At 37.5% G+C, this 15,124-nt stretch overlaps 1 protein-coding gene across 1 annotated transcript in view; it reads left to right on the top strand.

Moving 5' to 3' along the window:
* KIF25 (kinesin family member 25) overlaps positions 1-15,124 on the top strand; it is a 41,600-nt gene that overhangs the window by 6,638 nt on the left and 19,838 nt on the right. The window contains exons 4-8 of the mRNA XM_066315830.1: positions 197-335; positions 5,066-5,169; positions 6,386-6,474; positions 7,951-7,993; positions 11,729-11,796. Coding sequence (XP_066171927.1) covers positions 197-335; positions 5,066-5,169; positions 6,386-6,474; positions 7,951-7,993; positions 11,729-11,796 — 443 coding nt within the window. The remainder of the gene's footprint in view (positions 1-196; positions 336-5,065; positions 5,170-6,385; positions 6,475-7,950; positions 7,994-11,728; positions 11,797-15,124) is intronic.

Below are 15,124 nucleotides of genomic sequence, written 5' to 3'. Positions count from 1 at the left end.
GAAATTACATTGCTAAATGTTTTGCAAGATTCTTCTCTAAACATACTGAAAGATATACCCCTGAGGGCTTCATTCCATCAAGTAGAGGGTTCTTCCTTGTCTGTGATGTCTCACCATAATAATTTGGGTTGCATATTGATTCTTCTTAACTGCTGGTTCTGTGTCTTTATAACATATTTTTCTTCTTGCTGAGAAGAGGCTTAAGCAAGACCTGAAGAGCCTTCATTCATTTGCTCTTGAGCTTTCAAAAGACTTCCAACGTCAAAGCAAGATTTGTCTTTACCAAGTTCTGGCAGCAGTCCAGGGGATGCAGCTGCAGAATGAAGCAATGCAAAGTAAGGCTCATTGCACTTAGATTTCAAACATGCAACATCAACAATGTAATTGTTCGATGTTACTAACATTAAAAGGTTGAGTTTGACTTTTGAGAAATGTGTCACTGAAATTGTACCCCTTGTTTCTTGTTTGACATTAAATCATCAAGGAGTTCTGAAGCATTAGAAGTACAAATAACTCTGCAGAAGTTATGACTGATAATTTGGATTTGTCTTTTGTGTGGATTACAGCTGCTATTAGGCTGCTGCTGAGTTGGCTCAGCTGTAACATTTTTAAACTGAAGTTCTCAGGCTTGTTATTTGGCTATTTTAGAAGAGCCGAATAAAGAATGCATTGCTTTATAAAGCTGAAATGTGTCTGCTTTTGACTGTACTAGGAAAGGACTTGGTTGATTTCAGAGGTTTCTGAAAATACTGCCTGAAATCAGGATAGACTTGATTTTTAGTATTCCTGTGTATTTACTGGAAAAAAAATTACTTCAGAATCAAAAACCAGTTGCATCTTCTGGGCTGTAGATACTAACAGCAGATGGACTGCTATTTTGGAATTCAGGAACTTCTTTGTTCATATCTACATAGGAAAGAGAGCCAGTGTACTCTGCCCTCATCATTGAGGGTTAAGTGCATTGGTCCTACACCTGGATCCCATGGTGTGGATTTCTGCACCTGCTTTCAATATCCTTGATTCTGGTGAAGCTGCTGCCAGGCCTGAGGATCACATGGCACATGCAATGCTTAAATTGTTTGATGTGTAGCAGTGAACACACAGTAAATTGTTTGACATGTAGCCTTGAACTACAACAAATACACAAATTTACATTCAGAGACCCTCTATGATGCTCTGATATCCATGTGTTGCCATTCAAAAGGTACATTTTCTTTCCTTGAATTATTTCATTTTGGGACTGATTTGATTCTGGTGGGACTCCTCCTGTCAATAGCAACAAACAGCACACTTGGTGATGGGTGTTTACAGAACTTATTCCTGTATGTTAAGTACTGAGTTAAAATTTATTCCATTACTGTATTATTCTTGTAGAGAAAATGCTCCATCAAGGAAAAAACTCAAAGTTGAAAATTACTTTATCTAAAAAGTGAGCTTCTCTCTTCTTGAAGCAGGGGGCTAAATGAACAGATATGAGATTGAATTTGGCACGTAAACTACTGTGATGTAAATAAATAATAAATATTCCTTCAGAGGCTTGGGAAAATTGTGTTGACTGTTCCCAATTTGCACTTCCTGGTGCATTGTTCTTTGAAATCATAAACAGGAGAAGCTTCCCTAACTGTAACAAAATAGTCTGTTGGTACTTTGCTGGATGACTTTTGTTTTGAATTTGCTGGTTTTCAGTTCTCTGTCAAGTGTTTTAGATGGAGATTCTATTGTTAAGGTTAAACATGACCATTGGAATTGCTATCCTCAAATTACATGTAATCTTTTGTAGACAGAAAGCCCTAAGTATATATTCTGGAGACAGTATATATTACCAGTTTAATCTTAAAATAGAAATTGAAAACAAGGGAGAAAATTACAGAAGAAGCATTTGAGTAGGTAAATTTCAAGGTTGTAGTTGACATGCAACAAACTATAAAACTTTCTTATAATAACTGAGTAGTCCTTTGCTTAGAAATATTTGTTCACCGTCTGAAAGCCAGGCTTCTGCCACCTTTCCCATTGGAATTTAAGCAGTAGCAATTCATAAGAGAGAGAAGTGCTCATTATTCTGTTGTTGGAGGCCTGTTTCCCTCAGGGATAAACCTGCTATAATTTTTGCTAAAAATATTGGCCACCAAAATGGAAATGATACTACTGAGACAGTAATTCAGGAGATATTTGGAAAGGTAAGAATTCATAAAAATTTAAGAGTAGTTTTTAGATTGCTTCACCATGCAGATATTATCAGAAAGAGGAAATTGTGGTGACTTATAAGCCTAATAACTTAGATATGCTTTGCAATTCTGGGACACTTTCTCTCTGGGCTGGAGAAGATCAAAAAAGAAGCTTTCCATTTTGTCCACGTGCTAGCACCTATGTGCTTTGCCTTTGTTGTAGGAAGTGAGCTCTGCACTGTGCTGATTACTTGTATTGGTGGAATGTGAACTACTATCATCGTTTATCCTCAACTCCACAAGTGATTTTCACCAGGTCAGCTGCCTGTTAACAGCATTCCACTTAGTGTGGAGTAAGGAAGTAGGAGAGGGACCTCCGATCCAGCAACAGAAGTATTGTAGCAGGCCAAAGAATAATCCACAGAATAGTCTGGAAAAGATCTTGAAAGGTCATCTATTTTCATTCTTCTTTCAGTGAGTATGGACATCTTCAACTAGATCAGGTTCTTAGAGATCAATCCAACCTAACCTTGAATGTTTCCAGGGATGGGGAATCCACCACCACTCTGCACAACCTGTTCCAGTGTTTCACCATCCACACTGCAAAAGCTGCCTTTCTTATATCTGATGTAAATCCATCCTCTTTTAGTTTAAAACCTTTGACCTATTACAACAGGCATACTAAAAATAATGTTGCAGTATGGAATATAACATATAGCTGAATTCAAAAGTGTTGGTATTAAGTCTATTGTATTATAGCTGCAGTATGTCCTAGAAGACATGGTCAGATTGATCTCCTTTTTAAAAAGGACTCTAGACTGGCAAGAAATATTAAGAACCCCAGGGAACTATGGGGACGGCTACAAATCTGTATCTCAGATGTGCTGTGGCTGTGCTGGGCTATGCTGCTTCTGTTTTTCATGTCCCTGTTATGGACCTTTCTGTTATGTTTGTATAACTCTTTGTGAAACCACACATCATCCAGGAGAGAATTTCCTCAGAAGGAATGATTGCTTTTAGACCTGTGTGTGGCTGAGGAAACAATTGTGTGAGCAGAGCAAAATGTCTGGTGCGGCACTGTAGGGGAGGGAATAAAAAGCTCTGGGACTGTCAATTAAAGGAGAGGGACTGTAGCCTTTACAGCCTTGCATAGGCTTGCAAGACATCACAACTGTTACACTGATGTTACTGTGATGGGTAACATTTAAACAGAAAAGTTGCTGGTATTCCAAGCTCCCAAAAAATTTCCATACACATCAATGGAATAGGCAAAGGATGGGGAAAAGGGATGTCTGTAATGGCTGTGTTCATGTGGTGATTCTTTCTCTTGCCTAATGAAGAGTGTGTTATTTTTATTTTATAACAGATGTACCCAATGTCTGCCCCTTGGTTAAGGATGAAAATGTAACTCCTGTATAGCTTGCATCTGATGCCAAGCAGAAAACTAGGAAAATGCTAAATGAGTGTTTGTATTTGTAACTGCATTAACTCTACTTTCAGGAAAAAAAAAAATTTGCATTAGGAAACTTTTTTCCTTTCAGGACTGGAATAATGGAAGAGTACCCTCAGCATCTATTGCTTTACCTTACTGCTTATTTAAGAGACTTAGGGAACTCGAAGTGTGTGTACACAAATATGTAAAGGAAGATACTTATTTTGGAGGTTACTGAAATAATCAATTGAATCTAACCTTGTGTTTTAAAAATTATAGTATGATTAGGGGTCAGTGACTGTAAGCAGCCCTTTTGAACATTTATGGTAACATATTTGCATGGGATTCTCCAAACTAAAGCATGCTTTGATTACTCCACATGCTTGATGCAAGAGAAGGATTTTTTTGTAGTAAAACTCCTAGATGTTGGTTCCCCAGCTATTAACATCGTGCTTCCCCTGCATGCATACACTTGTGGAGGAAAACTGCGAGCTGGAGATGAACAGCATAGGTATTAGAAAAAAAAAAATCTGAGAAATGTCCTTGAAATGATCTGATTTTTGGTCTGTACCAGAGAGATTAAATTGTATGTGTGACCATGCTGAGATACTAAGTCTGTTCCTTGCTCTGGAAGGCAGCACACATTGAGGCTGGTAGCCATCTTACTAGTTCAGCTCTCAGGCCCTAGTTTTGACTGCATGATGCTCTGCATCTCTAAATTCCTCACTAATTGCTGGGGATATTGATTTCCCGCTGGAGTTCCTAAAAGCTTGCTTTTTACGCAAGCTTACAGTCACATCATGTGTCTTCTGGGCTGTATGTTTGTTTTAGGCCTGCTCAGTGTTATGTAATTGAGCTGAAATAAAACTATTAGTGAAGTCAGAAGGCTTTTGTAATGACCTGTACAAGTCTTCTCAGTTTGGTGAAAGAGATTCTCTAGGGTTCAAATGATCCATCTTTCCTATGAATTCCTCATGGAATGATAGACCTATTTTAAAGAGAAGCCTTACAACTGTTGTAAAGAATTAGTAGCACTGTAAGTGAGGCTGAGGATAAATGACAAGTTAACTTCTTGTAAAGTTAGCCCACATGAGTCTAATAAGTGCAGATGTGGTATGAGCCATGCAAGTGACTGCCCCATCCTAGCAGCAGGCAGCTTCAAATGTAGGTTTCAGGCTTCAGTGGCAGGTAACATCACTCTAACTAAACTGACACAACTGAAATGCCTTTAAATATCTTACATTATTGCTTGCTTTTCAAGACTTCACTTGTGGTAATTATTTGTAGCTTCACATAGCAAGAACTATGTTGAGATTTTTCATAAGTGTCTAGTAAATCAGAAGCTAACCCTCCTAACTGAAATGTTGTAGAAGTTGAAAAAGTTTGTGCTTGTATTTCATGAGGTGCTACTGGACAATTCCTTTTGTAAAGTCATGGAGCTTATATCTCTGAAACTGCTTTCTTCTAGTGTGTCAGATGAAAGCTTTTGATCTTGAGCAGTCTCTACAAGAGGTGACAGAGAGGTATGAGAAAGAAAAGCAGAAGAGGAAGGCTCTACATAACAGCTTAATTGTAAGTATATTTAACAACAGAACATTGGCTTATTTGGTTGAAATTATTCCCATTATTTTCTCACCAATATAAGTAAAGAATATATTTCACATGGATATATCACTTGCCCCAGCTGTCTATATATGATGTGTTTATTTGCTGAGGCACATTTGTCTTACAACAAACCTCACTCCTTTCTTTTTACACAAGATCTTCCAGATGCACTCATGTGATCTAAGGAGTATATCCATTTTGAATAGTCAACAAAAGTTGAGTTTCTTCATCCTCTTCTCTAAATTTGCAGCTTCTGAAATTGTGTTAAAATTCTTAACATTATTAACTTGATATTGCAAAGTAGCCATCTTTTATTTTTCCAGATATCTCTAGCTGTATCCTGCTCAGCCATTAGTGATGGTTCAGTTGGGATTAATTTTTTCCTATTTGTACTTTAAATTTAGTCTTCTTCCTATCCCCACAAATGACTAGTTTTGAGTTTCCTGATTTAGGACCTGGTTTTTAGAAACACAAGCCTCCTTCAAACAAAATTTTTTAAAGTATTTCTACCTGGGACAATGAATCTCCTTGTTAAAAAGTACTTACCTTCTAAATTTTACCTTGTGTTGCAGTTTACTGAAAGGATATTCCCCAGAGCAATGGGGCATTAATACCAGTAGTCAATAGTCCTCACAGGCAAGCTACGTTCAATCATACAAAATGAGAAGAACTGATCACCAGCAAATGGAAGAGAGAAACAGGTCTAAAATGGCCTAGAGTGAAAAATCAGCTACTGGCTTTTTAATCATGTAGGAACACAGTGGAGAGGAAAATATACAACATATTTTATATTCCACATTTTCCTCAGGACTGGTGGAAGAGAAATAGAGTGTGTAATGTTGTCTGTTGTGTTAATAGAGGTATCTGAAAAAGCTCGGGTAAGGAGGAAGGAGAAACATGAAGGGAAGGAAAAAATGGCTCAGAGGTTGTTTTGGTTTTTTTCCATATGAGCTGGAAAGGGCTATACAATTCCAGTGCTCTGAAGAGCTCATACTTCCTCAAGTACTTTTTCCTACCTTATTAAGACAAATTATATTGATTCTCTTTTTCTCCCCGCAGAGTCTAGGGCTATGATGTGGTAAACACTGGCTTTCTTAAACATGTTCATGTCTGTTGACAAATTTCACTGTATTTATCCTCTCCAGTCACTTGTGTTAAATACAGATTAATATTCTTATCCCAGGAACTGAGAGGAAATATCAGAGTCCACTGCAGGATTCGACCATTGCTACCTTTTGATGATGCTGCTGGACATTCAGTATCACAAGACAGGTAATCAGTTTTGGTTGTGTTAGATCCTATCTGACTCATAATTCAAATACAGAGAAAACAATAGTTATGTTTATAGGAGAACAACAGTCTCCTTGATTCTTCTGGTTTTATGTGTGTGGGGACACAATGATGGTATCATAAAAACAAATTGCTGCTTTCTTTCTCCTGCTAAATTGGCTCTAGCCAATCTCATCCCCCAGACTAAAAGTATGACCATCTCAATAGAAAGCCATAGTTGTTCTGCCAAGCCAGGATTATCCTTGGCTTGGCAGAAGTAACACAGCTGCAATCAGTTTAGAGTGTATTCACTATCCTATACAAATTCTGGGATGCTGTAATGTGAGAGCTGCCAAAAGTCGTGGGTAGAGAAACACACTCAGCGTTACAATTGTTTTGTAATGCTGTAGAACACATTGGCTGTCACCACAAACATTGGTAATTCTATTTCAGCCTAATTTATAAAATGTTTACTGTAACTGATGTGTCAAAACATTCCAAGATCCAAAAGGAAAAGAGGGATTAGATGCAAGTATCTGCTTAACAGGCTGAATTCTCAATAGATGACTAACATGAAAGAAAGTAGGGATTGAAATGTATACAAAGAAAGAAAGAAAGAAGGGGAAAACTAGGTGGGTGGCTAGAAACCAGTAACATTATAATTTGCTTTATCAGTAAATAGCTGATTTGGGACTTTCTTTTACTACCAGGTAATTCCAAAAGAGTACATTCAGCAAATCTTACAAAACAAAAAAGTTTTAATTAAAACAATATAAAAAATAACAGACAAGAAATTTCAATAAGCCTGAAGTTAAAACTTGCATTCACTTGTGCTTGGTGTACATGGGAAGGAACCCACTTACTTTTTTTTGCTGCGGTATGAAATAGCGCAATCAGATGCTGACTTGCAGTGTAAAACAGGATGGACTGGGCCAAGCAAACAATTGTCACGTGTAGCTTTTCCTAATGTATCAAAAAGTAATTTAAAGAAAACTTATCTGTAAAACTATGGACTGATTCTTCAAAAACTTGCACACATAAATAGATTTATGCACCTCAGTAATCCAAGTCAAAGTTTGGACTAATCACTAATTCAAGATTGGGGACAAATACCTGAAAAGAGGGTGTTTTTCACTTTAATTTTCTAAAGTGAAAGCCTCTTGTTTCAAGCTCATGCAACAATCTCAAAATAATAGAATGGCTTGCATGTGCATTCATCTTAATTTGGTTTGTTCTAAATGTCTTTTCTAAAGCAGATTAGTTTGCTTGATTGCACTTTAATTTGTTCTTTATCCAAAATTAACTGTGGTGTTAGTATGTACATAGGGCACAATAATACTGGCTATTCTGAAAGGTACTCTTCAGATGGTGTGTAATCCACAGACACTTTAAACATCGTTTTCTCTCAGCTAAGTGGAACACTTACGGTTTGAAAGGTACCTCTTTTTCTCCTCTTGATGTTTTTTTCTTCCCTTACAGGCAAAGAAATTTCTCAGAAAAAGCAGCATATGCAGCTGATGATGTGAGTATTTGATGGTGGAATTCAACAGCACCTTCATAGATACTAGAAGAAACAAAAGGGGCATGAGAATCATGAGTTTAAAACACCTGAAACAACAAGGTCGGGTGGTGCTCAGATTTGATTACCCATGGGTCCAATAGCAGGTGGTTTCTGCTATTTTCAGCCTGACTCTTTGTAGTGGTAATAACTTTGGAGCTTCTGCTGGGGCAGCCATCCTTTAACTGGAGGTTGAATATTTGCAACAGTCAAACCACTGCTGACTTCCTGCTGTCAGTCCCTTTGAGCCACTTGTATGTGCTGTAGCTATTTCTAAAATTATGTCAGGCTTTTTTCAGATTTTACTATTGCAACACAACTAATGCATTAGGACAGAAATCTGATACCTCGTGAACCACAGCAGCCTATGTGGTGCTGCAGTCAAGCATGTTAAAGTATCCTGGCTTAGATCCATTGGAGGAAGAATGGTCATTGAGGTTGCAAATTCAAATGACATTCCAGCATTAATTGAGGCCATTACCAAGATATAAAAATTTAAAAAGGAACAGTAATGTGAACTAAGGTCAAAGTATTAACTTGGGTTTTAATTTTCATAGCTGCCATAGTTCTTAGTTGGCTGCTTAATTGGCTGTTACTTACATGGTGATGAGCCAAATTCTCTTTTATAGTGTAGTGCTTAAAATATTGCTGAAGTTACCTACAGTATGTTATGCATTTAAATCTCCCAAATTATAGGTTTATTAGGCAGCTCTCACTTGCATATTCTGGAGAATTATATATATCCATATCTATATCTGTGCAATTAGGTAATTAATGGAACTCATAAAGAGATGAAGAAAGAGTAAATATGTCAGGAGATAAAGAACAGGGGTCTGTAATGGTAGACATAGTATTCTGGATATCCTGACATATTTATTGTACTATAAAATAGTGCAATAATTTCTGACCAATAAATTTTATTGCATAAGAATGAAATTAGGCAATATTTAGGTTTTGGATTATTTAATATAGATATCTGATGTATTGCAGTATTGATGTGTTTACAGGCAAGGCAGTGTCTGTTTACTTATCCCAATTTATAAGTTTTAGTTTGTATGAAAGAATGACTTTCAATCTTGTTAAATATTCTAGGAATATAAATATAAGCATGGGCTTGACTGAGAAATGAAATTTGCAAAATACTAACTTCCTGGTTTTGGAAAATACAACATAGACTTCAAATGTTTTATTTTGCCTTGACATTTATTTAGTTAAAAGACTTTTCAGTTTTGATCAAACACCTCTAGTCTTTTTGTTAGTTTCTTAATGTGAATTTATTTTAAGAAAAAAAAAAATGTTGCAAGAATCCTTCTTACAAAAAGCAGTCCATTTAGACTAATCTTACACAAGTAAAGGAAAACAATGTTTATTGCCTGTTTACTTTGCTGTTAACAACTGAAGCTGTTAGCTTGTGGCTAGGATAAATGTGCAATTTTCAGATTAAAATATGAAGCTTGACTTGTTATTGCAACACAGTCAAAGATTGTATTTCTGGAAACAGGTTAACCATTTCCCAGACAATGATTTAAAGGAAATTTTAGATCAAGATGAAAGAAGACTGTATGTGGTAGAGATGCTGAGTTTATTAGTTTTGCCTTTTAGATCATGGCTGTCTCTCCAGATTCTTTTCCTGAAAATACTTGTGTGTAACATAACCAGGCAGCTATTTGCCATGATTGTGTTAGAAGGCAGAGCCACATTTGAGAACCAGATGCACAGAAACTACATTACTTCCATTTGGTCTCTGAGTGGGGTTTTTTTTGTTTGTTTAGAAATTCATATCATTCTTAAGACACGTGGTCTTTTCTAACATATTGTTCATCTTGTCTAGAGAAACATTATTCTGAATTTAAGTTTAAAAAAGGCTTAAGATTTTACTAGATGTATAGAAGAGAATTGCACTTCAGTTTTTGAGTCACTTGAAGATTTTTTAAGTTTTCTTTTTGCTTTCCTGTGTATGCTCAGCTCCTCAACATAACATTAACTGCCTGAGCCTTTCTTCTGAAGCTTGTTGTGCAATAACTGTGGAGAGTGAGCACACCACACATCAGATTGAGCCACTCCACACAGATTAGGCCATTGAACAGTGTTGACATTGTCACTACCTGAGAAAATGAGCAGATGAGGAGGTGTGGAATGCACAGACTCTTTCTGGTGGTGACAGCCCAAGTGGGTATGAATGCAATCTGAAATACAGGAAATTCAGCCTAAACGTGAGAAGAAGCTGTCAGGGCAGTTAAACACTGGCACAGGTTGCCCAGAGAGGGTTTGGATCTCCATCTTTAGAGATATTCAAAACCTGACTGCATGTGGTCATTACAAATGCTCATAGAAAACTTCTGCCTGTTAACAGTCAATTATTTTCTTTCTATGTTATGCCAGTAGAGGCTTTTTCTCTTATTTCTCACTTTGGAGAAAGCTGGTGTGGAAGTAAATTTGATATCTGAATTAGAAATATATTCCATAATTCTATATATTTTTCAGACTTTTTTCCTTCCCCAGGAGCCTGTTGGTTACTGACCCTATTAGAATTTTTATGTCTGGCCATTTTGTAACAGTGTTATACTGACATCTGTACTCAGCTAAATTTGCCAGTAGTGGGGTGGGTAACATAGCTCATTCTGTAGAGTAAGTGTTTTGTCATCATTAGTTTGATAATTATACATTTCTCTTCTCCAAAGAGGTAGAAATACTCATAAACTCAAAGGAAGAAATGTGATGTTTATTAGCCTTTTGCATGCTGGACATACTGTTATGTGATTGTTATTTGCTCAGCTCTTTATAACTTCTGGCAATACTTATTTGAAGGCCACTAGTTTAGCACTCCAACCTACTTGTCTGAAGCACATTTCAGGAATTTATGCATTCCCATCAAATGCAGTAATGTAATCACAGGTTAATAAGATAGAAAATCTCCTTGAATTGGATGAATTATTTTGTGTGCTGGAGAGCTTCCACCAAGTTGTTGTAAGCCCCCACATCTTTTTTCTTTGCTTTTCTCAGCAATTAAGCAACACTTGCTACGAGGAGCAGAAGAGCACAGAATTTGCTAGCTAAGCCACATCAGACTGCTGTGATTGTACTCTGGTAAGAGTTTAAAGAGCTGCTTACATATTTGTCAGACTTACAGAGTTACTGTATAGCTTATCTGGAAAGTGGATTCCACTAAAAACTCACGGAATTCTACAGATTGTTGTAGTGCAGCTCTTTCTCTTAGTTGTGGGCTAGCATGTTACTTAATGAAATGTGCATCTTCTGCTTAGTTTTCTAGACAGAACTATCTATGAAAACAATCTGAAAAGGCACTCTGAAAATTTGCCCAACACTGAAAAAAAGAACTCTTTCTTGCAATTTTTTGTGCCTGTAGTGGCAGCTGGGGAGCTTGCATATACTTGCCTGTGACATTCTAGGTCCGATAAAAAGTTCAGGTAAGGGTTTGGATCTCTCTCTTGAAGTTAAGTGCATGTTTTGTTGGTTGTTATTTAATAACCTGAATGGGTTTTGAGAACCTCTCTTATGGTTTTGTAAGTTCTCTGCATCATACATGCTCTGAAGCCTCATGAATTGGTGACTGCTAGATAAGGGTTTTGTACTTCTTGATCCTTAAAGCTGTCACCTGATAAATTAGGATTGATTCATATTTGGGTTTGTGTGTGTGCCTGTGATATTAACTATTGATAATTTGCCTTTTTCTCTTAGGAAACTGTCCTTGTCAAGTGTAGCCGTCCAGGTCATGCCTCAGTAAACAAGACTTTTCAGTTTGAGAGGTGGGTAGTCCTGTGTAGCAATCTGGAAATCTGCATTGCTGGAAGATTTCTGTAGTGAAGACTAATTTTTTTTAGTAGGCACTAGCTAGAGGATAATGCTCTTTTTGGTTGGGTTTTTGGAGCAGAGAAGGAGGGAGAAAAATTCTTGGATTTTTTTAATGTGATAATTATGTTCTTCCCAGGACAAAATAATGCATTTCAAGGAATAGATAAGAGTCTTCCCTCTCAGTAAAGACTATTGATACAGCTAAGTTTGAAACCTGTATAGAGACTTTTTTCACAATCTGAGTAGCTGTCCTGATCCCTGCAACATGTTGCAAGGTTAAAGGTAAGGAAGTATTGTTTGCCTTTGAGTACTTAAAGGGAGCTCATAAGAAAATGGGGCCAAACTTTTTATTAGAGCCTGTTGCAATAGGAACAGGAGTAATGGTTTTAAACCCAAAGAGTGTCAATTGAGACTAGATATAAGGAAGAATATTTTCATAATGAATGCAGTGAAATGCTGGAATAAGTTTCCCAGAGAGGGACTAGATAGCAGATTTCTGGAAACATCTGAGGCCAAGTGAGCAACCTGATCTTGTTGATGTCCCTGCTCATTGCTGGGGGATTGGACTAGGTGACCTTTAAAGGTTCCTTAAAACCCAGACAATTCATTGATTCTATGAATTGAGGTGGATTGCAAGATTTCAGCATTAGACATAGAGGATTTTGGCAGAAACTGGACTGAGCACCTGTATGAGTTGATGTTCAAACAACTGACCAGAGGCAGCAAGGCAGAGCAGTGGCATGGGAATTAGTGCTCCCGAAGAAAAAGCCTACAGTGGGACTACTTTCTGTATTAAATTCTCAAAAGTCCACAGAGAGGAATCAGATTTTGAATGCACCACTGGTGATAAGGCTTTAATGGGATACCAGAGTCACTGCCAGTCTCTGTCAGCGAGACAGAAAACTGCTGGGAGTCAGGCTGAAGGGTGCCTTCTGTTCTCTCAAAATGGTGCTGACCTGGACCTCTGAATACAGGAATGAAGAGTTAAATAATATAATGAGAACTCTGTAAATGAAGAAATACAAAATTTTATCCCAATGCCTCTTTCTAATGAAAACTTTGCATCTATATACTGCAATGACTCAGGAGGCTGTCTACTGTGAACCATGATGCAAAGCCCTTTAGAAACAGAATACAGGAGGACAATTTCATGCTTCCTTGCCTGAAGGCAAAACTTGATTTGAAGTCAGATGTACCCAGCATGAAGTATCTGTCCTGGTTTAAACTTAATGCCTGAGCCTGTTCAGCCAAAATTTCTGTAGCTTTGCTAAATATTGTTAGTCATTGACCCTTTCCTCAAGACGTTCTTCTAAACTGCTGCAGTTTTCTACTCACAGGAGAATGGGGACTGCTGTCATGTAGGCCACCAAGCACCTGAAAAATCCTGAGATAACGCAGATCTTGGGGGAGCTTTACTGATCCTACAGGCTATAGGATTTCTTTAATTCAAGGCATATGAGATCTCTTCATGGCCTCCACACATGTTGCTAAGTTACTCAAAGTAATTAATTGTTCAACTGTACCTAACCCAGCCATACCAGTTGAAGTAAACACAGAATAATGCTGGAATTCAGCTCTGTAGAGCAGCAGAGTTAATGCTATTGACACAGAGGTGCTGTGATTCTGGAAATGTGGTGTAGATCCTGGTAATCAGGAAAAGGGTTAAAAAAATGTAAATCCCCCAAAGAATGCAGTTCTCCAGGAATGTTTTTTTAGTGTCCCAGTACAGCTATTTTTTTATAAACAGAAAAGCATATGTTTCTTATGAACTCTAAAATATTTATTTTTTTAGCAATGTTTTATGGAACTAATAAATGTCAAAATATTTGATTTCAGCTCAGGAAGAAAATTCCAGCTTTCAACATGTTATGCTTTTATAATTTTATTGGCAAATCAGTTAGCAAAATAAAAAGGAAGCTCAGAGTTTTCAATGTGAAATCCACATTAATCAGTACACAGGGACAAATCTATCATTCTGGTAAAAATACATGGGGTTTTAGAAAGAGATTCTTTGGATTTGCAGCATCTTTCATGGTTTCAGATAGCTAATGAAGTGAGTGTCCATGCTTCAGCCAAGGCTGTGGTTACAGTGTAGCATAAACTAGTTCAAGACTACTTTAAACCACTTTATTTCACTGTGGATAGCATTTGAACCACAGCAGCTAAGTAGTGGCAGTAAAACCCCTTTAGGAAGTTGAGCAAATATTTGAGTAGTTACTGTAGCATGGAATCACGTGCCTTTCCTTGGATCAGCTACTGGAGCCTGACCCTGACACAGCTGTACTGACCCCAGCTGTGGCTGTACGTGGAAGAAATGGCCTCAAGCTGCACTAGGGCTTAGGTGTGTGTCCAGCCTGTGTTCAGGTTGGACATCAGGAAGACTTTTTTCCACAGAAAGGGTACTTTAGCACTGGAACAGGCTTCCCAGGGAGGTGATGGAGCCACCATCAAGAAACTACTGGATGTCACACCTACTGCTATGGGTTAGTTGGCAAGGTGGCATTCAGTCAAAAGTTGGACTTGATGGTCTTGGAGGTCTTTTTCAAGCTAATCGATTCAGTAATTCTATTTTGCTGTGCAAATTAACTGCTAAGACTGATTGATTCTAGCCTGGGTTGTGGCCAGTGGCAATGTGTTTGCTTTCTTAGGCAACAAAAGTCATCAACTGTGAATGTTTTAATCATTAAAATGCCTTTCTTAGTATTTTCTCCCTTTTTTATTTTATTTTTTTTTAATTTACGTAGTAGCTCTGAGATGTTTTATTGTGCAAAGAAAAAATATTTTAACACATACTGAATTAGAGACGTGGTTGATTAAGATGGAGAACTGGGTGCTAATGAATATTTCATCAATTGCAGATGATAGATGAAGCAGACAAAAGTGTTTGGAAATGCTTTTACTCTTTTATATTGACCTTGCAGATTGGATGTGCAAAGTTTACTGAAGCATATGCTCATGTGCCTGCAAAGCAGGGACAGAGTGTTCAGTGCCTGTGTCCTCCCAGCCACATCCCTGCATATTTGTTGGTTTCTCAGCACACTGTGATGGCATATCAGTGGATCAGTTGGCAATACAAGCAGTATTTGTCCATCAAGCCAGACAAGTGTTCCTTTCCTGATTAAAAAGAGTACATTTTCATGTAGCTTACAATTAGTCTGTGGAACACGTTGCCACAGGATGTTGCTCTGGGCCAAGAATTTAGCAAAATGCAGAAAGAAACTGAATGCTAATTCTAATAATATTTTTTTTGAAACAGAGATTCAACTCATATTTCAGTTTTGA

This window comes from Sylvia atricapilla, chromosome 3, assembly GCF_009819655.1.
Source record: "Sylvia atricapilla isolate bSylAtr1 chromosome 3, bSylAtr1.pri, whole genome shotgun sequence".
Classification (NCBI taxonomy): Eukaryota; Metazoa; Chordata; class Aves; order Passeriformes; family Sylviidae; genus Sylvia; species Sylvia atricapilla.
Note: the sequence above shows the minus strand (reverse complement) of the source record. Positions and strands in the feature narration are given on the sequence as shown.